Source organism: Chrysemys picta, chromosome 10 (assembly GCF_011386835.1).
Source record: "Chrysemys picta bellii isolate R12L10 chromosome 10, ASM1138683v2, whole genome shotgun sequence".
Lineage (NCBI taxonomy): Eukaryota > Metazoa > Chordata > Testudines > Emydidae > Chrysemys > Chrysemys picta.
The window spans coordinates 86,704,647-86,730,205 of NC_088800.1; the positions used below are offsets into that span (position 1 = coordinate 86,704,647).

Here is a 25,559-nt window from a genome sequence, read left to right on the forward strand (position 1 = left end):
AGGGAAGTGCAGACCTTAGCTCCTGTGCGGCTGGAGCTGGTGGGGAGTGCAGCTCCCAGCATATGCTGGCCTAGGGGGACCAGATGTCCCGATTTTTGGGTCTTTTTCTTATATAGGCTCCTACTACCCCCCCCCCCCTCCTGATTTTTCACATTTGCTGTCTGGTCCCCCTACCTGAGCTGGCCCGGGGAGGGCAGGTGGACCGAGATAAAGCCCTGCAGTGGGGGCCTGAGCTTAACAGAGGGCACCTGTGGGCCAGAGCTGAGGGGCGCCGGTGTATCTCGTCTGTTGTACACGGCGCTGGCTCTGGCCCTCGGCGGTGCTGGGCTGCTGTGGGATCCCCATTGCAGCGGCCGGTCCCAGCCCCTTGCCTGGCCCAGGCGGGTGTTTTACCCGCTGTGTAAACGGGCTTGTGCCCCTCCCCAGAGGCGGCTGCCCGTGGGGGCGGGGACCCTGTAACCCCCCGGCCGGGGCCGGGCGCTCGGGAGCTGATCGCCGCGGCGCTGGGCGGAGCAGGGGGCCCGGCCTGGCCCGTCAGGCGCCGCCTCCCTGCGCCGCGGCTGCGTCAGCGGCGGGGCCGGGGCCGGGGCCGGGCCGGGGCGGGGTCGCTGTCTCCGGCCGGGCCGGGCGAGGCGCCATGGCTGAGGCGGGCCTGGGGGCGCTGGAGCAATTGCTCCGTGAGTAGCGGGCCGGGCCGGGGCTGGGCCCGGGGAGTGGGTGGGTCGGACAGACGGACTGGGGGTGCCCCGGGGAGTGGGCGGGTCGGACACTGGACTGGGTGCCACGGGTAGTGGGTGGGTCGGACACATGGACTGGGTGCCCCGGGGAGTGGGTGGGTCGGACTGACGGACTGGAGGTGCCCAGGGGAGTGGGTGGGTCGGACACCGGACTGGGTGCCCAGGGGAGTGGGTGGGTCGGACAGACGGACTGGGTGCCCCGGGGAGTGGGCGGGTCGGACTGACGGACTGGGTGCCCCGGGGAGTGGGCGGGTCGGACTGACGGACTGGAGGTGCCCAGGGGAGTGGGTGGGTCGGACACCGGACTGGGTGCCCAGGGGAGTGGGCGGGTCGGACTGACGGACTGGGTGCCACGGGGAGTGGGCGGGTCGGACAGACGGACTGGAGGTGCCCAGGGGAGTGGGTGGGTCGGACACCGGACTGGGTGCCCAGGGGAGTGGGTGGGTCGGACTGACGGACTGGGTGCCCCGGGGAGTGGGTGGGTCGGACTGACGGACTGGGGGTGCCCCGGGGAGTGGGCGGGTCGGACACTGGACTGGGGGTGCCCAGGGGAGTGGGCGGGTCGGACACACGGACTGGGTGCCCAGGGGAGTGGGTGGGTCGGACTGACGGACTGGGTGCCACGGGGAGTGGGCGGGTCGGACAGACGGACTGGGTGCCACGGGGAGTGGGCGGGTCGGACTGACGGACTGGGTGCCCAGGGGAGTGGGTGGGTCGGACAGATGGACTGGGTGCCACGGGGAGTGGGTGGGTCGGACTGACGGACTGGGTGCCCAGGGGAGTGGGTGGGTCGGACAGATGGACTGGGTGCCACGGGGAGTGGGTGGGTCGGACTGACGGACTGGGTGCCCAGGGGAGTGGGTGGGTCGGACACATGGACTGGGTGCCACGGGGAGTGGGTGGGTCGGACAGACGGACTGGGTGCCACGGGGAGTGGGTGGGTCGGACTGACGGACTGGGTGCCCAGGGGAGTGGGTGGGTCGGACAGACGGACTGGGTGCCACGGGGAGTGGGTGGGTCGGACTGACGGACTGGGTGCCTTGGGGAGTGGGCGGGTCAGGCGGACGGACTGGGTGCCCCGGGGAGTGGGTGGGTAAGGCGGACGGACTGGGTGCCCCAGGTGGTTGCAGGTTCTCTACAGAATTGGCTGCCCGCCTGGTTTTCCATTGCCCCGCACATCAGGGAGGCCTGGGCAAAATGAGCTTGGCAAAGGGGGTTGACAGTCGCTGCCCTGCAGCGGGTAGAGCTCCAAGTACGTCTCACCAAGAAGGCGCTGGGCAGAGCCTCCTCTTGAGGAGCAGACCCTGACAGTCAGTCACTCCTGGGTAAACCCCTTTGGCTTCACTGGAGTTATGGTGGGATGAAGTTTGCCTAGTTAGCTCCCCCTTTGCTCATCTCCATAGCAGGAGACAAATAACAGCGTTCTGTCTTGTGTGTCGGTCTGGGAGAGCAGGCACTGTCTCAGCGCTTGTCTACATTACCGCTTACGTCAATGTAACTTACGTCGCTCAGGGGTGTGAAAAAGACACACACCCCCGAGCAACGCAAGTTACAGCGACCTAAGTGCTGTCCTCACCAGCGCTATGTTGCCGGGAGATGCTCTCCGCTGACATAGCTTCCGCCTCTCATGGAGGTGGAGTAATTATGCCGATGGGGAGAGCGCTCTCCCGTCAGCGTAGAGCATCTTCACCACACGCTACACCAATGGTAGTGTAGACTAGCTCTCAGCTAGGCGCCGAGTGCAGCACTCCCTGGAAGGGTCACCATTTCCAAACAACAAGTAACTGCTCAGGCAGAGACCGTCTGAGCAGGCTGCCCAGAGCAGAATGAGGAAGTAGCACCTCATCTTGTGTTTTCGGTTCAGGGTGACCAGGGAACAGCTCAGTAATGGGAAAAGGCTTCTCAGACCTGCCCTAAACTATCTACCTAGGGCCAGGAATTAAATACTAGGACCCAGGGAGAAATAGTAAACTAACGATGTATCAATTTGGGGCTTTTGGCTAGCTTAGAATGAGGTGCAAACTGCTGCACAGCCCACGTCACAGCAGACAGTCAAACAGCAGCTACAGCTGAATATTTGATTTTAAAATTCCATTAGTTGTTTGTGGGGCTAGTTTTCAAAGCTGTCTAAGTTTTCCTGTAACACCTAGCACAGACCTTGGAGGTGAAAGGCCAGCATTTTAAACCACAGCTAGAGCAAGACCTGTGGGTGTAAGTTTGTTCAAGCAACTACTAATCAAAGTGTAGTCACAGTGGTGTTACCCAGAGGCTGTGTTATTCTGCAAATATTGCCTGTCTCACTAAGTTTCAGGTTGTAAAATGCAGCCTTGTGCTAAGGCATTTAGCAACACCACTCTGCAAATACCTGGCTCCCTGGGACTGCTGCTGTAATGAAGGGGCAACGTGTTTGCTTGGTCATCTTAAGCCATTTGGTTTTCACACACATCCCCCAGAAACCTGAGTCAATCCCACAGTTATTGTAAACCTGAGTCACCCATGAGCCCTGCAAAGTGTAGCTGTGAGCAGTTTGCACTGGAAACAATTGTGAGGAGATGTAACAAATGAAAAGGTCTCACACTTGATTGTTTATATATGGAGATATACCTATTTCCTAGAACTGGAAGGGACCCTGAAAGGTCATTGAGTCCAGCCCCCTGCCTTCACTAGCAGGACCAAGTACTGATTTTGCCCCAGATCCCTAAGTGGCCCCCTCAAGGATTGAATTTACAACCCTGGGTTTAGCAGGCCAATGCTCAAACCAAGTTTATGTAGGCTGAGTTGTATGCCTGGCTTGGCCCCACAGGGTGGTCTGACCGGAGTGGGGGCAAAGGGCCCACCTGCTGGAGGGATGCAAGAGGCTTTCAGCAGCCTACTGTCCACTAGAATCAGGCTCATGGAATGCCTGTGTTTTGCTGCAGGCAGAGGAGGCTGGTACCCTAGCCCTAAACCTAACCCTGAGGTCACTGCTTCATGCCTGGATCCAGAGGAAATCAAAACAGTTTGATGAATGGAAATCAGGCTTTTCTGGTTTTCAGATTTTCACCAGAATTTTATAGGGTTTTGCCCATTGATACTTGAGTATTCTCTGAAATGTTTTAAGTCACCAGATGCGGTTTTCAAAAGTTGCTGCATTACAGACAGAGAAGGGCCATCGAGCTGAGTGTACAGTCTGGCTTTTCTGGGACAAATACAGAGGATGGCATCATGATTAGCCAGAGAAGGTTCCTCAGCCTAGGGATCTATCCTGTCTTTGGTTCACTTCTGTTGCACTGAATTTTGGAAGTTTAATTAAAGCAAAACTTCATCTCCCAGAAATTGTGGGACAGCTGGAATCCAGCTGTTGTCACATTCCCCTAAACAGTTGGGACCAAATTGATCACTGGTGTAAGTAGGTGCGACCCGGTTGACATCTGTGGGGTAGCACCCACTCACACCAGGGGGAAATCAGGCAAAGAGAGAAAGGAGAACAGTCTGAATGAGCTTGGAAGGTGCCTAGACTGCCCTAAGGTCACATAGCTGTATGTAATGTAACTGTCCATAGATGGGCCCTAGGTAGGGGGCAGAAGCCTGTCCAACACCTCTGGGAATTTAATAGCCCCCACTACTTCCTGCCAAGGGTAACATCACTACTTTAACACCTGCCTCATAATTAATGATTGTACTTCTATGTGTTAGTCTCAGTGATGCTGTACTCGTAACACTGTGAGTCTGGCCCTGTATTAACCAGCAGCTCTGCCTGTTTGATAACAGTCCTGGAGCAGAGGTGACAGCGCAGTGGGAGTGAGTATGGAGCCTGGAGGAATTGTAATGGGGAAGAATGTATTTTGAACTCTCTCATCAGTCAGTCACTTGTATACATCTCACACTGAGATGATCTTTTCGTCTCTTCCCTGTAAGATAAAGCCACGGACCCAAGCATCCCTGAAGAAAACTGGGAATGTATCCAGCGGTTCTGTGACCAGGTGAATGCAGACCTGGAAGGGTAAGCTAGACAGAAGGGCTCTTTGTATTCTCTCTGCACTGTGCATCTGGCTCTGAGCTTTTCTGACCTCAGAGGGGGAAGGATAATCTGTAAATTGCAGTTTTGTAAGACCTTAGGAAGAATGGCAGGGAGTGGCTAATTACTGTGACTCCTGGAGATGCCTGTGTAAGAAGTGGGTAGATAAAGAGTGGCCAGATTATTGCGACATTGTGGTAACATGGCAGATCTAGAGGAAAGGACTTTTCATTTAGCAGGAGACTGCACCTTCTCCCCCTCACAGTCTCAGAGGTGGTCAGATCCCACCCTTTGGTGTTCAGAATTCCTGTGCTATGAGTGGGATGCTGATTTCCTCTGGGCTGTGTTGCAGAGAAGACCTGAGCATCTGTAGCTATTGATGTGGCTTTAGCTGCTGGTCTCTGGGAGATGAGGTCTCCACCAGGGCTTTCCCCACCCCTGCAGCTCATGGGATTGTCTCTGATATATGCAGCAAAGCATACACACTGATGAAGTGAAAGGGCTGATAAAGGTCCCTGAGGTAGCATTTCTGTTGAGCAGATGCACATAATTTCTGTCTATAGAACTTGCACTTGTTGCCTAATGAACGTTCCTGCTGTGGGAGACTTTGAGACAAAGGGCCAGCCGTGATGAACAGCAAAGTGGAGCACTTCTGCTAAATGCTGAGTGACCCAGTTGATGTGATGCTTCTGCAAAGAGTACACTGCCCTCTCCCTCCCCACTTTTCCATTCTAGGGGACAGCTCTTAGAGCAGCTGTAATCAGCACTTGCAGGACACTTCTGGCTTCCTTGCCTGCATTAATCTCTTCCTTACTTCTTGTGTGTATAACCCCAGCATTGTGCCGGGCGGGAGGGTTGCTGTGATGTGGTGTATCTGTGAACGTGGTTGCAAGAAAAGTAGCAGTGTTTGCTTTTCTTCAGACTTCCTGCCTGATCTGACTTGCTGCTTCTTCTCCCTAGCCCGTCCATTGCACCCAGGCTGCTAGCACATAAGATACAGTCGCCTCAGGAGATGGAAGCTCTTCATGCCTTAACAGTGAGTGCTTCCATCAGCACACAGACATGGGCTGGGATAAGCTGGAAATGTTTTTCTTGTGATAGATTTTTGTATCTGCCTCTTTTAAAAAAAAATTAGTGTCTCTCCCTTTTAACCCTTCACTGCGTTCAGATTTGTAACCCTGTTCCTGTCACTCATCATGGTCACCAGGATTCCTTGTGCATTCACAGCCGTAAGATTCCCATCATCCCAGTGATTCCATATGCCTCGATAATCCCCTTCATATCAAATATAATTTCCCAAATTACTATCTAATCTGTCCCAGCTCCTCCCACCCCTCTTTCCTGATTTACAGCACCCCTAGCTATTCCAGTCCTAGGCACCTCTTGAGCAGAGATTTCTGGTTCTGCCAGAATGTCTTTTGCTTTTCTCATGTGAACAAATGTCCGATAGGGACTAGACTGAGGCTCCGCCCTCCTTTCCTACTGGTGGCCAAGCGCAGATATGGAGGCTGGCTCCTGGAAGTTAGAAGCCATCACACGTCAGCTCCCTTTGCCACTCAGTCCCTGAAGCTTACAGCCTGAATGTTGTGTGTGGTGATTATGACAGGACATGTCTTAGCCATTGTCAATGTCTGTATTTATACCTATGAAGCGCTGCCAGTTTGCTCTTGCTCATTCATTTTAAACGGGTGAAAATGAGTGATGGATTTGGGTAAAAATGACTCGTGTTGCCTAATGAGCAGTTTCACCGAGGGTACTATGCGTTATCTGTGTCTGTGCTGCTAACAGGTTCTTAGATCTTTGTCTTGATGGAAGAGGTTTTAAAATTGCCTGGTGAGTTTGTTTTATGTCTCATGCTTTCCCCCCCCCCCTCCTCCCAGGTGCTGGAGACATGTGTGAATAACTGTGGTGAAAGGTTTCACTACGAAGTGGCAAAATTCAGATTTCTGAATGAACTGATAAAAGTGCTGTCCCCGAAGGTATGTGCCCAGCCACCCCAATCTAGCAGGCAAAGTGCACTTTTTATCTCAGATGAGAAAATGTGAACTTCATACCACTTCCACATAGGAACTGAGTGTGATTGTTTTGCTGTGCTTCCCTGGGACAATGAATGGCAGGGGACAGGCTATGAATTTCCCAGCAACAAGGATAGTAATTGAAACGTCTCTTTCGAATTCAAAGGGGGAGGGGAGATGGGTACAGAGTTGGGGTGAAATCTAAAAGCATTGAACAACTTGGCGGGCGCCACGAGAAGGCCAGTGTGAGAAAGGTGCTTGGTGAGCCAGGGCCCAGGTCGCGTGGTAGTAACTGTTGGTAAATACAGTAGGTTTTATTCCTGGTTGTCTCTTTCTGGGGGACCTTTTCTTCTTTTTACTGCTCTGAACTCCACTGCAATGTGTCGGTGACCCTAGAAGAGCCAATCTGCTCTTGTCATTCCCCAGCTTGCACTTTGCACGGTTGGACCTTCGCCCCGCACAGTAAGAGGGGGGACTCCATACGGGTGGCAGTGGGAGGAGTGGCTCATGGGCCACGTTTTGGCCTTGTATCATAGGCCCTTCCCCCGCCTTCCTGCTCTCTCTTCAAATTTCAGCCTTTGGAACTGTTCTTCTCAGGCTTTTGTCTTCAGTGCCTACACACAGCACAAGCCCATGAGAACCCCATGGGTCCCTCTCCCCGGGAACATCCCGAAAGCCCAGATAGGGAACTGTGAACTCCCAGTAGGCACCTGGAGACTCTGCCCTGATTTGCTTCAAGTGAGAGATTGGGGGGACTTAATTTGAGTTCTGCAGGGTGCTATCTCTGCTGCTCATCTCTCTTTCTGGGGTGTGCGCTACACCCTGCTCCCACTCAGCTTCCTGGATATCGTCTCCACGTCTCCTGGGAAAAGTAACTGCTAGGAATAGGAATTTTAGCTTGGAATGCTAAAGAAGCTCAATGTGCAGAGAGAATAAGCTCTCCAGTGCACTGACGCCTCCTGTAATAGTGGGAAATGGAGAGTAATTTACATCACTTACTGTGCATGATCATCACCTCCGTTCTTTGGATCAACTAGTAAAACTGGGACCCTTTTCTCAATAATTACAGGGACACTGTCAGGTTAAATATCATGGGCTTGGTTTGCTCTGCATTACCCCAACTCTGTGGCAGAGGACGACCTCCATTGGTTTCATGGGAATGTTTAAATCTAATGAAGCTGTTTTCATTGTAGTTAAAAACCAAATAGGTTAAAGCAAATGCTTCTGTTGAGTTTGGATTTAGGAAAACCTGGTTTTAGTGGTGCTCCACCAGTTCAGAGCTGGGGTAAAGTCATGAATCATAGAATTGTAGAATCATAGAATCTCAGGGTTGGAAGGGACCTCAGGAGGTCATCTAGTCCAACCCCCTGCTCAAAACAGGACCAATCCCCAGCTAAATCATCCCAGCCAGGGCTTTGTCAAGCCTGACCTTAAAAACCTCGTTTAAAAACCTTGAAGAATCAAGCCTCATATTTTAAACACCAGGTATCTGTCTCTGGATTCATAGTAATGTCAGATTATTAAAACTAAAAGAATTTTAAAACTCACATTTACCTTTCACCATTCATCCTGGTTGGTTTTGCATTTTATTCAACAAGGTGTTCGGATACTATGGTGATCGGGACCTACAAGTGTCTAGAAAGATAAAACTTGGGCACTGAAAACATAGTGTGCAGTTTCACTTTTGTTCATGGTCAGTTTTCAGTTTGTTTTGCTCTGGCCAGGTTGTAATGCTGAAGGTGGATGTTTAAATCCAAGCAGGAAACTATTTTCAGTGTAATTAAAAACAAATGAAAAAAGAATACTTTATATTGATCCTGGATTTGGTAAACCCTGACCACAGCAGCACTGAATGTGCCATCATTTTTGTAGAGATAGATTATTTATATAAAATTCAACACATTTAATAATATAACACTTACATATATAGCACTGTAATTGTATGTGGAATTGTATCTTCTGTAAGGTGTACAGTTGACAGCACTCTGAATAATGCATTGAGAACCCATTTTCACCCCAGTCTTTCAGCATGAACGTTCTGGGCAGAATCCCTGACTCCTGTCTGACAGTAACTTGCTGGTTGTAATCACTTACTTTTTTGTTTTCAGTATCTTGGAACCTGGTCTACAGAAAAGGTCAAATCGAGAGTTATAGAAATAATGTTCAGTTGGACGGTGTGGTTTCCTCAGGAAGTTAAAATCCGGGATGCTTATCAGATGCTGAAGAAACAAGGTTTAGTTCTGTTATTTCAGTTTCCTTTTGTCACGTCAAAGTCATGTGGATTCAAACCATGAATTGCTGAGTAATTGTTTCAAAGCTCATCCCATGTGATTTGACTTTTCCATAAATGATTATTTGTACAAGATGAAGGTTTAAGGGACAGATTTACAAAGAGATTTAGGCACTTAAAGATGCCAATAAACAACTAGTGGGATCAATAAAAGCACCTCAGGAAGTTAAATCCTATTAGGTGCCTACCTGCAAACTTATAATAATAATAATTAATAAATCCCTAGCTCTTACATAGCAACTTTTCATCAGTCGATCTTAAAGCACCTCAAAGTCTTTTAATGTATTTATCTTCACAACACCCCTGGGAGGCAGTGCAGGGCTGTTATGCCCATGTACAGATGGGAAACTGAGGCACAGAGCAGCTAAATGACTTGCCCAAGGGCACACAGGAAGTCTGTGGCAGAGCAGGAAATCTAAGTGAAGTTCTTGTCTCCCAAATATTAGGCTAGTGCCATATCCATGCCCATCCTTCCTCTGTATCTGAATACCATCCTAAATAAATAACTTCCTAAAGACCATTGTGCCTACACAGGTCTGTAAATCTGGCCCTGACTCCTGCTACAAGAAGCTTCTGCTTTAGTTGTAAATATTTGGCTACCCGTTGGCCCTGTGCTCTGGCAACAAACATCTTTTGTACGCTTGACAGGCACATTAAAATGCTGTCCTGTTGTGAAGCCGTTTGTGTGGTTGTGTCATGTGCTAGATACCCTTGCTCTCTTTCAGTGAACTACAACGCTGTCAGAGGAAAGCTTCTATATTAATGAGATGAGGAGGGTGTGGAAATGCCCAGGGATTGGGGTGGCTAGAATCGGAGAACCCACAACTGTTAGCTATTTGGTAGGGCTAGAGAGAAGTAGGTTAGTATAGAACGTGCTGCAAGACTAGGTGGGGTAAAGAAAGTGCTGCCTTATTGGATGGGTGGGAAGCATAGGGCAGACAAGGTGTCTGTTCACAGAGCTGCAGTGGGGAGACCAGAGGAACTGTACCCAGCCCTGAGAATAAGAATAACCTAGATCTGCCAGTGGCAACCAAAGCCTCTTTCAGATGGGAGTGTGAGCAGCCGGAAGCTTGGGATTGTCTGTCTCAGTGCAGGGCTGGCACTGATGAATATGGCAGCTGCCCAGACGGGGTGGTTATACCAAACTTGCGTGGTCCCTTTGTCAAATCCCGACTTGTAAGAGTATTTTTTCAGAGGCCAGGGCTAGTGTTTGATGGGGAGGGTTTAGGTTTGTTGGGAAGCCTGCACTAGGCAGGACCTGGAGGTATCAGATTAGGTGGCCTGCAGAGGTCAGGTGGACAGTAAATCAGTCAGCTGGCTGGATAGCACAGATTTTCACAAAACCAGACAGCAGCCTTGTGTGTGACTGGCTGCAATGTCTCCTGCATGCAGCAGTGGATTCAGCTGGGTAAGATGAGGCCCTAAAACATAAGCCCTTGTATCAGAGGCCCGGTATGAGACCTAAAGCCTGAACTAAAGTAATGGTCAAGACTTTGCTAACATAAAGCAAAGTTAAGCTGTGAGCCAGAGGCAGGCCCTGCTCGCAGAAGCTGGCAAGAAGAAGGCTGATGCTGCAAATATACACATACCTAAAAGGTACTAAGCACTAGTAATATAAACATGTGCCAGGATGGTACCAGAACATTCCGGTACTAGCACATTCCACATAGATAACAAGGAGCAGGCTGACCCATCCTAAAGACGGGGGCAGGAGGGTAATATGATGGATAGAGTTGTTTTGTTCCAACCAACATGTACAAAGTGAGAGGCAGCACCCTAACACGTAGACAGGTTGTACCTCTGTACGTCAGGAGTGATGTGTAACTTGTTTGTACCTGTGTATAAGAATGTATCCCTGAAGAGTTGTCTTTGTCTGGCCTAGGGGGCAGGGGAGAATCCCGCCACTGACTGAGCCGGTGCATTATCGGGGGCTCATATTCGTAGTATGTCCTGTAGAGTCTGCTGGAAACTATTACTGTGATTCGTTTGACAATAAACCTGGCCAGGTGCCTTCGTACCTTATCGGAGTCTATGGTCATTGGGGGTTCTCTCAGGTCTGCTGTGCCAGCGATCTGCAGAACCGGGGCAGCACACAGAGGGAACACATGCACACAGTCGACTGTTTTCAACATTGAACAGAGTGGAGCACCACACCCGTGACATCTGATGACATCAGCCTGTCACGCATGTGTCTAGGAGGGAGTGAAAGAGAATTTCACAGAAACTCTGAGGCTGCCTCTGCTGTGTGTTCATGTTAGTGAGCTGCCTGTGTTTTGGCTCTGGGCTCTGGCAGATAACCCTGCAGGGCTAAGCAGGCTCAGAAAGGATTTCTGACTTGCCTAATTCTGAACTAATGGAAAACAGAGCCCTTTCTGGGAGAAAGCGCCACAGATTCCCCTCTAGGGAAACCACCAAGCTTTTATTCCTCATTCCCCCATCTTCCTGTCCTGAAAGCCTCCCCCACCCTTTCCCTTGATCTCAGACAGCCAGGTGAGTCGTGTATTTCTTGTCTGAGCATGTACCTGCTTTTGGGGTACATGCTAAGCCCACTGGTTGCTTCTTCCCCTCATTCCTTAAAATCGTGTTGGGGCACTCCGTTGCCAGCAGACGTGGTAACGGTCAGCAGGGTCCGGTACCCGGCTGAACACTGTGCAATGCTGTATGGGGGCTGGTAGAATCTCTTTCTCTCTCTATTCATTTCAGGAGTCATAAAACAAGACCCCAAACTCCTAGAAGACAAAATTTTACCACCTCCTTCTCCGAGACCTAAGAATTCTATTTTTGATGTTGATGAAGAGAAATCCAAGGTAAATCTCATGTTTTCAAATCTGTGTCCTCCTCTGGCTAGGTTGTATTGTCAGGAGAGTGCGTGTGGTCGTATTTTGGGCCTTTACAGTTCCAGGGAGAAGATCTCCTTAGAATAATGCTAATACTTAGCCTTTGTGCAGCATGAAATGTGCTATCTAATAAGTAACCCTATCACCCTCTAGTCAGACAGGTGAGTATCATTATCTCTGTTTGGAGACGGGGAAACAGAGGCACCGAGGATTATGTAACTTGCCCTATGCCCCAGAGAGAGTCTGTGTCAGAACCAATATTCATTTTTCTAAACATCTGGCTTGTATTTGTCACCTGTTTTCCTTACGCACTGTTGACTATAGTTTCCTTCTGTCCTCTTGCTGACATGTGCAGGCAGCAATAGAAGCTCAGTGAGGCTGGCAGCCTGTGAGGCAGCAGTGTGACCCTGACCAGATTGTGAGACTTGAGTCCACATGTCTGTAGGGCTATAGCCCAGCTATGGCAGTAGGGCCCTGGACACATCTGCATTTATTTGGTGAGTGGCAGCATTCTGGTGCCTGGGGCTGTTGCTCACGCTGTCTGTCTTCTAATGGTCTCCACTCAACAGCTCTTAGCAAGACTTCTAAAGAGCAACCACCCTGAGGACCTGCAGGCAGCCAACAGGCTGATCAAGAGCATGATTAAAGAGGTAGGCACCAGGAGAAGCTCGCAGCTCCCTGTGTCAAAGCAGCTGCTGCTGGCAGGTGTGGGGAGAGGCGGGAGGGGAGGGGAGGGGAGGCAGTTTCACCGTCTGGTTTTACAGTGACACTCTGAAGTACTGTGTGCGTAATGTCTGCCGCTGCTCACAATGAAGCAGAGTTTGGCACCACTTGCCGTTGGCAGCTCACGGGTTTGCCTGGTCAGAGAACAACTTGTTTAGCTATAACAGAGAGGAGAGTTTGAAGACTGCGCAGCACAAGCTGGTGCAGCTGGGGTAACATTCGCCCCGTGGAGAGGACCAGAACAAGGCCCATGCGTTCTGGGGAGTCTGGCTCAACCCTTGGCACTTCAGGTGCTGCCTTCTGACGGGGTGAATTTCACCCACAGCGTCTAGCACTGAGGTGTGTTGTGTGTCCTTTCTAGCACGGGTCTCTTTTTTATGGAATACAGGTAGAAATTACTGGCCAGGCAATGGGATATTGAGGAAGTCCAAGCTATCTGCGTAAGGTGTGATGAGGTCATTGGCTAAACCAGGGATTTCATCCCCCTTTGCCCTGTGTTTTATTTTGTCTCAAAGGAACAAGAAAAATCTGCCAAAGTGTCCAAAAGATTGAATGCAATTGATGAGGTTCACAGCAGCGTTAAGCTACTGGGTGAAATGCTGACCAGCTACAAAAGGCAGGAGTTCTCCAAATCTGACCTAGAGATTCTGCAGGTGAATGACTCCTCCTGCCTGGAGGCTCATTGATTCGGTATCACTGGTGGTGTCTAGCAGCGACGGGATGTGAAAACTGGGGGCAGAGCTGTCTATTAATCTGTACATGTGAGTGTTGTGACTGGCAGAGGGTAGATCCCCCTCCCTCGGGGTGCGGTAAATCCCAGGGAATTCCCTCCAGGCCAGGTGTGGTTAGCCAGATACCACAAAACCTGACTGGATGTGCTGAAAGCTGGAGATGGCGGTGAGCTCCCCAGCTCCTGCTGTAGTCTCCGCAGTCTCCCCCTCTCAGCCTATTGGCCACATCGATTTCACTTCTGAGTGTAAATCGTTCTAAGTTAAGGAAACATCTGAGCCAGCTCATGGGACTCGTAGAGAAGCTGCCCGGCCCCCAAGTATCCACCAGCACCACAAACCTATTCCAAAAGCAAAACGCTTTGGGGGGTTGAATTTATGGTAAGTGGAAAGATCTCCTCCCTTGGCTGAGAGCAACCCAATGAGATGTTGTGTTGGGCTGGTGGGTGGTGGGTCACTTTCAGACCGCAGTGAGAGGCTGTCCTCAGAGTGGAAATGCTGGGCATGGTGCTGCTCTTGGGAGGAGAGTTACAAATTGCACATTTGCTTCCTTTGGTGAGTGCCAGTTTTAGTGGCCATGATGCTTTTACTATACGTTGAATTCTAAGATAAATCCACAAACTCCTGGGTTCCATTTCTTTTAAGTTGGACAATGTTGCACAGTGAAATCTGTCCTGCAAGACCCATCTGTGTGTGTAAAAGGGGTGAGGCTAGTTGGGAGGTTGGATGGGAAATTTCCTACATCAGTCTCTGCACCTAGGACTTATTGCAAAGGCTGCAAGTCTTTCATGGAAGTCATGGATTTCATGACTTTCTGGGACTTCTGCAGTGGCTGGTACAGCTGACCCCAGGACCGCCCGAGCAACTGGGGCAGTCCTGGGGCCAGCCGCACCAGTCGCTGCTTGGGCGGCCCCAGGCAGCTAGTCCTGGAGCAGCAGCGGTGAAGTCCCCTTTTCCCCCCCAGCAGCAGCGGCGGGGCCCCAGGCCCCCCCCAGCAGCAGCGTCCGCAGGAGTGCCCCCCCTGCCCCAGCACCTAAGATTTAGCTCGGGGTATTTTTAGTAAAAGTCACAGACAGGTCACAGGCCATGAATTCTTGGTTACTGCCCGTGACCTGTCCGTGACTTTTACTAAACATACCCATGACTAAATCGTAGCCTTACTTATTGCACATTTGAATGGGGCAGCAACAAGCTGAACTATCTTCTCTGGCGTCGACAAAGCCACCGTCTGGAACTGAGCAGAAAGCGTGGTTGCATTTTACCAGGGCTGCCTGTGTAGCTAACTTCCTTTCCTCTGTGGCCCCAGAGCCTGGGCCGGGATTCTGAGGACCTGTGATCTGACGAGCAAATAGCCTGACTCTTGTTCTCTTCTCCAGAGCCTGTTTGAACGCTGTGAGAAGCTCAGGCCACTGCTCTTCCGCCTTGCCAGCGAGACGACTGACGACGATGAGGCTTTGGGTAGGTAACAAAATATGCTGCTGTTCTTTCCTCGCCTCCTTCGCTCCCCATCCTACTGTCTGAACTTTGGGTATTCGTGCAAGCAGGGTCTGTGTGACTCTGCTGACGTTACTGACCTGGCCTACCCGTTCCTAACTGGCAGCATCCCTGCTGTTCCACTTCAGAGCCCCCCAGCTTTGGAAATGCACCTCCTTCCTCACCTGCCGCACCAGCCCCTGCTGTTCAGCCCCCTGAGCACGGGAGCAAACATATCAAAGGCTGCGATTTGGGTGAAGTGTAAACTATCCCCCCCAGCAAATAGATCAAGATCCCCAAACTCCCTGGGCTTTTGAGGACAGGATCTTAACCAAGAGCCATCTCCATCTTGGGGGTTCCATTTAATGTCTCTCACCTTCGTTTTGGGTTGTGGTGATAGCGCCCCCTGGAGTCAGGAGGCGAGTAGGCCCTTGGCTCTGTCCATCAGGACTCTACCTTCCCACCTAAGGATATCCTGACTCCCTGTCCCCATGTCTCAGACGCAGGCACTGTATCCCTGTGTCCAGTGGCGGATAAATGTTTTTGCTGCCCCTAGGCCCTGAAATAATTGCCACCTGGCCAGCCCCTGGCTCCGCCCTGACTCCACCCTTTCCCCGCCCCCATTCCAACCCCTTCCCCAAAGTCCCCGCCCCAACTCTGCCCCCTCCCTGCCCCTATTGGATCCCTTCCCCAAATCCCCGCCCCGGCCCCGCCTCTTCTCCCAGCGTGCCATGTTCCCCCTCCTCCCCCCTCCCTCCCTGCCCCGTGAAACAGCTATTTTGTGGTGCAAGCGCTGGGAGGGAGGGGAGAGAAACAGGACACGGCGGTGTGCTCGCGGAGGAGGTGGAGGCGAGCTGGAGTTGGGGGGCAGGGCGGGGAGGGGAGCTTCTCCGTGGGTGCTTTAATTTGCCGCCCCTGCAAATTTGCCTCCCTAGGCCTAGGCGTTGTCGGCCTGTGTCCCACGCACCCAGCACTTCAGTCAGGCTCAGATCTAAGCAAACCAGATAGTAACAGAGAAAGGGGCAATTTAAGGGAACATGTCCCCTGTCGCCCATTCCCAGTTTCTGGCATACAGAGGCCAGGGACACCATCCCTGCCCAGCCTGGCTAAAAGCCATTGATGGACCTATCCTCCATGAACTTAGCTAGTTCTTTTTTGAACCCTGTTAAGGTTTTGGCCTTCACAACATCCTCTGGCAAGGAGTTCCATAGGTTGACTGTGCGTTGTGTGAAAAAATACTTCCTTTTGTTTGTTTTAACCGGAGAATCCCAGCTCCAGGCTGCAGCCTCTAGGCAGGGCTCACAGGGCATGTGTGTGACATCACAGCATCTCAGCTAGATACACGTAGGTCAGTCTGAGAAAGAAGCTGGTATTAAATGGACCTATCCTCAACCCCTGCGACAAAAGCTGAGTGGCCCGCTGGGCTTTGCCCGGTGTATGGCAGGTTCCCAGACACAGACTCTGGCTCTGTCGTGACCAACGTGGAATGTGGCATTCCATTACCCTCCTGTTAGAGTATTCATAATTCGTTTCTCTTCCTCTTTCCACAGCGGAGATTCTCCAGGCCAACGACAAACTCACCCAGGCGCTCGGCTTGTACAGGCAGGTTGTAGTGGGCCATGACCAGGGCAGGAGGAGTTCGGTGACCAGTTCCACTGATGCCTCAGGTAGAAAGGATCCCACAGGGTCCCCCACAGCTGCAAAGGAACCTGCTTCCTGGCTGGTTTACGGTGTCTGAATGTGGCTCGGCTGTTTTTAATTTATAAGGGCGGAATCACACTCAGAGGCTTGCTGTGTGAAAGGGGTCACTAAACCAAAAAGTTGGAACACCACTGAGCTGGTGCCTGGGTCAGAGTGGCCGGGGCGTAGTCCCAGAGATGGCAGCCCTTTAACGCTCTCTCTCACTCCCAAAGCACCTCAGTCCCCGCTGCGCGGTACGAAGAGCTACACACTGATCGACTTCTCCGAGCTGGGTTCCATGCTCAAGTCTCTCCCGGAGCAGGGCGTGAACACGACAGCCGCGGCTCAGCACGGCAGCACCTCCGCCTGCCTGCTCGACGAGGAGCTAATGTCATTAGGTCCGTCCTCGGGGCACAGGGATGGGGTTGTCCTTGATCCTTAGGGAATATGGTGTATATTGCAGATTCGGTAGCTTTCTTTTTAATGTTTGTCACGACCCACCCAAAGCCCTCTGAGCCAGGGCAAATGCTGGGAGTTTTCAGAGAGTCCAAGCACAGTCCAGCTCTGCTATTAGACCTCGTAGGTACTTGGCAAATGGGAATGCCCTACCTGCTCTGATTGGTCTGTGCTTTGGTTACCTACCGTAGGTCTCAATGATTCCCCTGTTGGACAGAGACCGTCACCTGATTTCAGCTCCGTACAGGTGAGTGGTCCCCTAGTAGCGTAGTCCTCCATGTACAATCGACAGTTTTCTGCTGACCTAGCCTGCCCCAACATGCATTAGCTGCAGGTTCCATTTCTCCCCCACACATGCATTTTTTGGGGCATAGAATTACAAACAATAATGGCTGTCCCCCATTCCCCCAATGAGAGGTTGGCAATAATGTGCTGATCAATATTTGTGGAAGTCCAGCCACTGGGAGAGTTGATTTGGTAAGAGCACCACTGACCCCTACTGGACAGAATCAGATCTACAAGTGCTCTGATCTTCCTGCGAGGGAGAGATTAGAAGATGCTCCGAGCCCCAATATTGTAGACAGCTAAGGGGAGATTCTCCTTCAGCTTAGGTATAAAGGCACAGCCTTCTGCTACAGAAACAGGGGCCATGTGCTCCCTGTGCCTTGTAACACAAGAGGTCAAGGGACACTCCGTGGGTTTGTAGGTGTCTGTGGATGCAGAGCCACCAGGATGGCAGGCTGGGGAGGCATTTGTGTCCCAGCCCTAGTCTGAGAGTGGCAGTGTTGTGGGGTGGGACTTGCCACTACATTGCCTCTAATCGTCCCGCTTCAGCCTGTGTTTAAAAACAGGTTGTTTCAGCAGGACGTGTGTGGCTTCTGCTGGTGTTCTGTAGCTGCTCAGTAAATCAGGACCTCTTTATTTGGCAGAGTGCTGGGCACAATGGATATAATCAAACTGGAAATGCCGATACCCATCAAACCGTGGTGCTGGGGGACAGCTGGCAGGGCGGCTCGCCAGAGAGAAATGCGCTTCAGGATTTGGCAGGGCAGCTGTCTCCGCCTCCTGTGACCAGGCCATTTCCAACGTAAGCAGACTGTATAGCACTGGGTTGGAAAATGGGAGTCCTCTGTTCTGGCATTGAAGTACGGGAAACCCCTCATCATCTGTTAAACTGCAACCTGCCAGTAGAGGGCAAGCTGCTTGGCGGCTCCCTGTAACTTCGTCTCGTTGGATACAACAGTCATTTCTAGCTTTGCTGACTGGCAAGCTCGGGTCTTTGGGTATAGCCAGCGCCACGTTTTCAAGGAGTTCTAACTTGATGGACAATCCCAAGGGTTAGGAGCAAGCAATGAAAAAGACGGGGACTTTTCAGCTTGGAAAAGAGACGACTAAGGGGAGATATGATAGAGGTCTGTAAAATCATGATTGATGTGGAGAAAGTGAATAAGGAAGTCAAGTATCAGGGGGTAGCCGTGTTAGTCTGTATCTACAAAAACAACAGATATCTGTTAGTCTTTAAGGTGCCACCAGACTCCTTGTTGTTTTTGAATAAGGAAGTGTCATTTACCCCTTCATATAACACAAGAACCAGGGGTCAACAAATGAAATGAAATGGCATCAGGTTTAGAACAAACAAAAGAAATATTTCTTCACACAACGCACAGTCAATCTGTGGAACTCCTTGCCAGGGGATGTTGTGAAGGGCAAAAGTATAACCGAGTTCAAAAAAGAACTAGATAAGTTCATAGAAGACAGGTCCCTCAATGGCAAGTAGCTAAGATGGTCAGGGATGGTCGGTTCATTTCCTTTGAAGCATTGGGCACTGGCTGCTGTTGGAAGACAGGATACTGGGCTAGATGGACCAGTGGTCCGTCAGTCACACACACACGCGCGCACACACAATTTAAAATTGGGTCTTTTTCTAACACTGTAACTCAAATAACACTTGAAGCAGCGTTCTTCAAGTTTTGCCAACATGTTCTTCAAGGCCATTGGAGAAAATGTCACAATTGTCGGGCTAAATTAATCTTCCATCAATTTTAAGGCCCAAAAGGCCCATTGTAATGATCTAGCCTGACCGCTGGCCAGGGGATTTCACACAGTGATTCCTGCCTCAACGCCTTACTTTGTGGGGGAGCGGGAGCGTACTTTAATCTTGCTCCAGCATTACAGGGAGACTGAAAGCAGGGTTTGTAGTGGAGCCTGGCTGTGGTAGTCAGGGAGAGCCACTGGCAGCACCCTGTAACTAAATCTACTCCCTGCGACAGAGACAACAGTTCAGCCTAACGAACACTGAAGCAGCAGCATCTTCAGTGTAACATAGCGCTGCCTGCCTGCCTCCAAACTTGACAACAACTCCCGTAAGTCTTCGGACAGTAGGTTCTTTGGGGATGATTCTGAGGGCAGGGCAGATGCTGGAGAGGACAGGAGGAGATCCCGTACGTGATCTCGTCAGTTAATGTCAGTTATCTGAATGTTTTTCCTTCCAGGAACTTACCACCAGTGCAATTGTCCGCGGCAGGCCTTCCGAGCAGTTTAGCTGCAGACGCTTTGTTCTCTGACCCAGCCTATGAGCTGAAACCTGCTGCTCCTTCGCAGCCAGCCTCCAATGATGCTGCTTTGGCAAACCTTTTTGTCCCACTCATTTCAATTACACCGAGTAAGTGCACTGATCTCTGTGTCCCAGCTCTGCTCACCGCAGCGTCTTTATGGCATTCAAGGCTTGGATTGCTCATGGGGTGGGGAAGGGCAGCTGGACAGATTTTAGGACGACTCTTCCTAGTACTTATCGTGTCTGAGCCCAGCCCTGGAGATGTACTTAGCCCTCCCTACCCATGGCCAGGTTGCCTCCTGTTCTCACGATACACATACGTGAACTGTACAGTGGGCCTTGAAACCTGCAGGTGGCATCATCCTCTGAGCAGCTCTCTGCCGGGCCTGGGCACCGGCTATGCCAGAGTTTGCCTTAACTGATGCATTGGCAGGTTCTCTCTTCCATAAGCAGAGCTCTGCTCTTTTCCCTGTGATACTGGGCCCAGCGAAGCAAGGTACGGCTGAAGCATGTCAATGTCATGTTAAAGGCCCAGCCTGTTACTGCCCCTTGAGCTCAAAGGCTTTGTTACCTCCTTGCCTGCCTTCCCTCTTTTACGTGAAGGACTTCAGCAGACTTTGGAGGGCCTGGACAGTGAAGTCCCAGCGGGATGGTAAAGTCGGAGCTGCTGCTCTCCCAGCCCTGACTTTAGGCAGGCTCGGGTTCCCTGCGCTCTGTCACAAAGGAGCAGCAGGACAGGTGCACACAGACACCTTTGGGCTTTGCACTGACCTGTGATGTTACTGAGGAAGATGACGGTTTGTGAGAACGTTTCCTTTTCTTTGTTCCTCATTCTGTCTCTCTCCTGTTCTCTCTCCGAAGGAAGGGGCGGTTCCCGCTCCCATCCTCTCCTGACTCTCTGTTTTGTCTTTGACAGGCAGTATCCCTCCAGTTACAGTGTATGATCAAGATGGTTTCAAGGTCATGATCCATTTCTCCAGAGACCTAGCCCCCGGGCGACCAGATGTACTGGTGATGGTGCTCTCCATGCTCAGCACATCCACTCAGCCAATTAAGGACATTGTGTTCCAGGCCGCGGTCCCAAAGGTGAGAACGTGAGAGCGGGACCTGTGAAAATTATCCTGAATAAAAGCATTGTCGTTTCTTGCTTAGGGGTTTCCTCAAGCACTTGAAATAACGAAGTAACCAAGCTGCTAGTTTCTGGTAATGTATTCACTAGAGGCTTAATATGCATCTCTGCCCCCTGCTTTGCAGGAGACCTGGCCTGGGTGCATTACTTAGCATGAGGATAATAACCTCGTGAGGAAGCCCACATCCTGTCTTTGTACCTGTGCTCAATTAAAAGCCTTTAATTAAAATTCTACTGAAGGGGCATGCATTGGCTTAGAGCCTCTGCATGCCCCCCTCGCTGTACTGGGCCTTGGGGAAAGCCTAGGTATGTTATACACCTGTGTGAACAGAGCCGTGTAACAGAGACTCCAGGGGTTTGACACACTGGGTCTGTGCTCAGTTTCACCAGGTTTATGCGTGTGCCAAACCCCTGGAGTCTCTACCTTTGTCCCCTGGCGCTCTCTGCATCGTACTGCCTCCCAGTGTCACTGGGATGTCCCAGCCCGTGGACTCCTGTAGCTTTTTGCTCCTTTTGTACAGCCAGCCCCTTGCACTGACCACGCCCTCCAGAGACCACATGCAAGCCTCTGTCCTGAGCTTGCGGGCCAGTTTCAGGCACCCAGGCACAGAACCAGGACACCCCTGCCCCCTGGGTTTTAAGACGATAGTAGCAGCTTTCCTTCCTCTGGACACTGAGGGTGGTTTGCATTGTATGGATCCATTGCATGCTCCTCTCAGCACTCTTCGCTCATGGTGCACTGGTCATGTAGTGGATGACAAGACATGTGGCTGGCATACCCAGACTGGCTCTGAGTACTCCCAGCCCATCTCCAGTGGAGATTAGACTGTGTCTTGTGTTCTCTCTCTCCTGGCAGGTTATGAGAGTAAAGTTGCAGCCGGCGTCTGGTTCTGAGCTTCCTGCCTTCAGCCCTTTGCTCCCTCCAGCCGTGATATCCCAGGTTCTGCTGCTCGCCAACCCACACAAAGTACGTGGCAGTGACTCTGCTAAGCGCTCACCTTGGACGTGTGTATGGGGAACTGATGCTAGGAGAGGCAGGGCCATCTGGGTTCTGCCAGCAAGGCAGCAGCATTGGGGAGCTCTCCTGGCAGCGCAGAGCGCTGAATCCTGTGAGAAATCGGTGATATCTGGAGCTTTTTGTAGGGCAGTGGGGGGGATGAGCCAGGTGAGAGAGGAGAGACTCCAGCTGATGGGCTTGGTGATCTCAAGGTGCGGGGGGGAGAAGCAGGCTGTTGCGGGCTGCAGCTTGAACCCCTTCACTGCCTTACCCCGGTGCAGCCTGTATGCAGTGGTGGCACCTGGTGGGATCCCTGGTGCTGACATGCCATGGGAACGCTGGTGGCTCTTCCTGCTGGAACATGAGGCAACCCTAGAGGAGTTCTTCATGCTGGCCAGGCCCTAGAGGGTGACTCTGCGGTTAATGATTATGGGGTAGACCATGGGTTCCTCAGCCATCTCTGCAGCCAGAGAAGGAATGTGGCCAGGCGCAGCTGTCTGGGAACTCCCTTGGGTGGCCTGTGGGACAGCTCCCTCCCCCCCGTAGCATTACAACTGCTGTATCCCTTGCTTCAGCGTGTTGCCCTCCCCTTGCAGGACCCATCAGTCCCTTGGCATTAGCAGAGGTGGGGTGGAGGGGAGCAGACCACGTAATCTGCCCGTGTAACGTTCTTCTCTCCCCTGTCCAGGAGCCCATCCGACTGCGGTACAAGCTAATGTTCAGGCAGGGCGAGCGGCCCTTCAGCGAAGTGGGAGAGGTGACTGGCTTCCCGGAGGCCGAGCTGTGGCGCGGGAGCTGAACTGCTGCTTTGATGGAACGTGGACATTGCCGCATCGCCTTAGCGCAGCCCTGTGGGGAGCCACCTGGGGGGGCAGGGGGAGGCGCCCGGCACCCGGAAAGCCGGGGTGGGCTCCATGCTGGCTGCTCTCCCCGGGGCCCAGTCTCCCACTCCTGCTCCGGTTTTCCTTGCGGGTATCTGGTAGGAGGGAGTGCAAACCAGCTGCTCCTGCTCTTGGCCTTACTGCAGCATTCATCCCTCCAGTGGCTGGATGCTCCTTTTCTACCAGCATTTCTGCTTTCTTCTGCTTGTTGAGCCATTTCGCCCGCTGGCCTCTTCGAAAACAATTCTCCGATTCAGGCCCTGTTTGCTTCCAGGGCGGAGCAGCTCTTGATGCTGGTGTCCGCAGTGTCTGGGGATCGGTGCTCTGACCTCGCAGTGATGGGTGTGGTGTGAGCACCTGGGAATAGAACGGAACGACTGTGGCTTGAAACAGGGCCGGATCCATAAGCCAAACCTTTTTGGGTATTGCCACAGCCTCAGCACCGCAAGGGCCTGGGTCCTCGCCCTTTCCCCTGGGATCCGCGGTGCCTTCTCAGCCTCACCGTGATTCCTGAGGCAGCCTCCACGCTGGGCAGCATCCCAGCAGGCAGGGCCCCCTGCAGCATGGGGGTTTGTGTCTATGCAAAGCTTAAGTTTCCTTTCTGGTCACTCAAAACTTAAGGGGAAAAATGTATAAAGAATTTCACTGCTGCACAAGTGGAAACATGGATCAAGTACTAAGGCATCTGAGCTGCTCCACGGGGAGAGCTTGTCTGGAGAAATCACTTTGTACATCCGTGTCTAGATAAACCTCTGCTTAGGCCAGCTCTCCCCTTGTCCTCTGTGCCGGGAAGCAGGGGAGAAAGGACCCCCTGTGCTGTTATTAGTGGAACGTGCCCAGCCAGCCAGTCCAGCGTCCTGTGCGTCAGGTTTTATAAGATGCTGAACTTGCACATTTTTTAATCCAAGTATTTTTGACTCCTGGTTGTCATTGTTGCTGCTGGTGACCGAAATGCCATAGCGTTAGTTATCCCCAGCTCGGTGGAGTTTGGCCACACAGGGGCGCTGTTTGAGCTTTTTATTACTTTACAGAGCCCTGGATTCCCAGGTACAATCATAATAAACAGCATTTGCTTTGACAGGTGCTGCTTGCTGGTGGTCCCTGAGTTTGCATGCAAGGTCTCTCTGCCGCTCAGGAGAGTGGCTGAGTGAGGGGGACGAGGGGCACTTGGGCTTTAGCCTCCTCATTTTATTCAAACATGTTCAATGGCACTTCACAGCCAGAGCTGAAGACAAGGCTCCTGCTGCAGAGGTTATCTGCTGTAGCGAGGAACGGGCAGAGGAGAGAGAGCTGGAAGCAGACAGCAGATGTCTGGTTCACGACAGGAGCTGTGTCTGAGCAGTGGTTGTCAGGTACGGAGCTTGTTAAGCCATCCCCAGGGGCTGGAAGGGCCTACGGAGGAGAGGACATGCTCTCCCTGGCTCTGTGTAGCATATCCCTCCTGTCCTCTCTCTTGCCATCTCCCTCACGGCCCTGTGCCTCATCACACCCTGGCTCCTCCCCAAAGTAGCCTGGGGTCTGTCTCAGGTCTCACACCCAGTGCATCCCTGGGATATCCAAGCTCCTCCCTCTGTGCCACTCCCCCCCACCACCTTGCAAAGCCCTCCCTTTTTGGAGGTCAGTGTTAATATTGTCACTGAAGTGCCCATCAAATCCCTGTGAAAGGTGCGGTTGTCCCAGAGCACTGGGTCAGGCCCTGCCCAGCCAACTTCTGGCCTGGCCAACAGCTTCGGGCTTCAGCCGCCACCTGCCTGGGTCTAGAAGGGATTCCTCCCCCCATCTATTTTGGGTTGGTTGTGGGGTTTTGTCATCACCTTCCTCTGATGGCCACAGCTGGAGGGCTCTGAGCATGCTCGCTCTCAGGTGCTGGGCTGGCTGGTTCTTGCTCACATGCTCAGAGTCTAACTGATCACCACGTGCAGGGGTAGGAAGGAATTCTACCTCCACCCCTGGTGAGATTGGCAGTGACCTTGGGGGGTTTCGCTTTCCTCTGCGACAGGGGTGTGTGCAATCACTTGCCATGATTATCTGGGTCTATCTCAATCACTTCCCTGCCATTTGCAGGGACCTTGGGTCCAGGGGCCCCTCCTGCTCTCTGCCTGTGGCACATCATAGTCTCGTCCCTTGTGGGCTGTCATAGTTTGGTCTGACTTTGGTTGTTGGGTTGCGGGTGGTGGGCGCTGCTGGTAGCCTGGGCTATGCAAGAGGTCTGATGGGATGATCTGGCCTGAAGAGCTATGCTCCCCCAGCTTACTAGCATGTTTTTCCACCTGACTCTTCCTCTGTCCCCAAATTCTTTAAGGCACAAGCACTTCACAACTCAACCTCACCCCCATTAACCACCTTAGAGAGCAGCCGCCTAGTGCCTGTGACACTTTCCAATCATCTAGCTTAGCAAATACCCGGTCTGAACACCCCATCCCCACGGTAACTCCCCACCACCGGCCAAAGAACACGCTGTCAGCGGTTCCGATTTCCCCGAGTATGCATGGGGGTGAATCTCTCGCTGTTTGTGCCTCTCCCAGCCTCAGGATCCTTGCGGCTGCTCTTTGCCTTTCGTTTCCGGGCCATAGATGTTATTGCTCCTTACAGAGCAAATAACTCTGGGCAGGCGCCCAGCTAGGAGGAGAGGTCCCAGAACTTGGCACTTGGGCCAGTTACTGGGCATGGACTTGCAGTTGCAGTTTTTTTCTTTTGGTGCCATGAGGGTGGGGAGGGGAAGCTGAGCCACTGGAATTCAGAGTAGGACTCTGCCTCCTGTCTGTCTGTGTGGCTGGGCAGCCAGCGCTCAGCAATTGTTCTCCTTGTCGCTGTTGAGCAGTAACGGGCATAGAAGAAGCAGCCCAGTCTTGCAAAGTGAACTGGGGAAATCCTGTGCCAAAAAGTTAAATATTCTGAAAATAATAATTCTGTGCACAATATTTTAAAATTCTGCAAAATTCAGCGTATTTTATTTGTCAGAATAATATAATCACACCAGTTTCAATTATTTGTGGTCATTTATTTCAAAATACCTGTCAGCGAGTATGTAATACAGACAACAAAAAAAGATTCAGGAAATG

General features: G+C 51.9%; 1 protein-coding gene across 5 annotated transcripts; it reads left to right on the forward strand.

Moving 5' to 3' along the window:
* Nucleotides 1–520: 520 nt before the first annotated feature.
* On the forward strand, nucleotides 521–23,575 carry GGA2 (golgi associated, gamma adaptin ear containing, ARF binding protein 2). Of its 5 annotated transcripts, XM_065560359.1 has the most exons (18): nucleotides 574–677; nucleotides 4,413–4,517; nucleotides 4,635–4,719; nucleotides 5,695–5,770; nucleotides 6,615–6,713; nucleotides 8,858–8,981; nucleotides 11,743–11,846; nucleotides 12,446–12,526; nucleotides 13,115–13,252; nucleotides 14,704–14,785; nucleotides 16,351–16,467; nucleotides 16,714–16,878; nucleotides 17,128–17,183; nucleotides 17,866–18,023; nucleotides 19,429–19,598; nucleotides 20,407–20,576; nucleotides 21,476–21,586; nucleotides 22,305–23,575. In XM_065560359.1, exons 4-18 carry the CDS (start codon nucleotides 5,747–5,749, stop codon nucleotides 22,413–22,415), a joined length of 1,710 nt encoding a protein of 569 aa, XP_065416431.1. In that variant the 5' UTR covers nucleotides 574–677; nucleotides 4,413–4,517; nucleotides 4,635–4,719; nucleotides 5,695–5,746; the 3' UTR covers nucleotides 22,416–23,575. The 5 variants fall into 5 exon arrangements, with proteins under 5 accessions (XP_065416432.1, XP_065416430.1, XP_065416428.1 ...); XM_065560360.1 differs by lacking the exon at nucleotides 4,413–4,517 and having other exon boundaries at nucleotides 521–677; XM_065560358.1 differs by lacking the exons at nucleotides 4,413–4,517; nucleotides 16,714–16,878 and having other exon boundaries at nucleotides 522–677.
* Nucleotides 23,576–25,559: the final 1,984 nt, after the last annotated feature.

Excerpts from the sequence above, each read along its gene's own strand:
- GGA2 (XM_065560360.1), top strand. The coding sequence starts at position 638 with ATGGCTGAGGCGGGCCTGGGGGCGCTGGAGCAATTGCTCC. Across the intron at positions 678-4,634 it reads GGCGCTGGAGCAATTGCTCC|ATAAAGCCACGGACCCAAGC; the intron begins GTGAGTAGCGGG and ends CTTCCCTGTAAG. Across the intron at positions 17,184-17,865 it reads CTGATTTCAGCTCCGTACAG|AGTGCTGGGCACAATGGATA; the intron begins GTGAGTGGTCCC and ends TTTATTTGGCAG.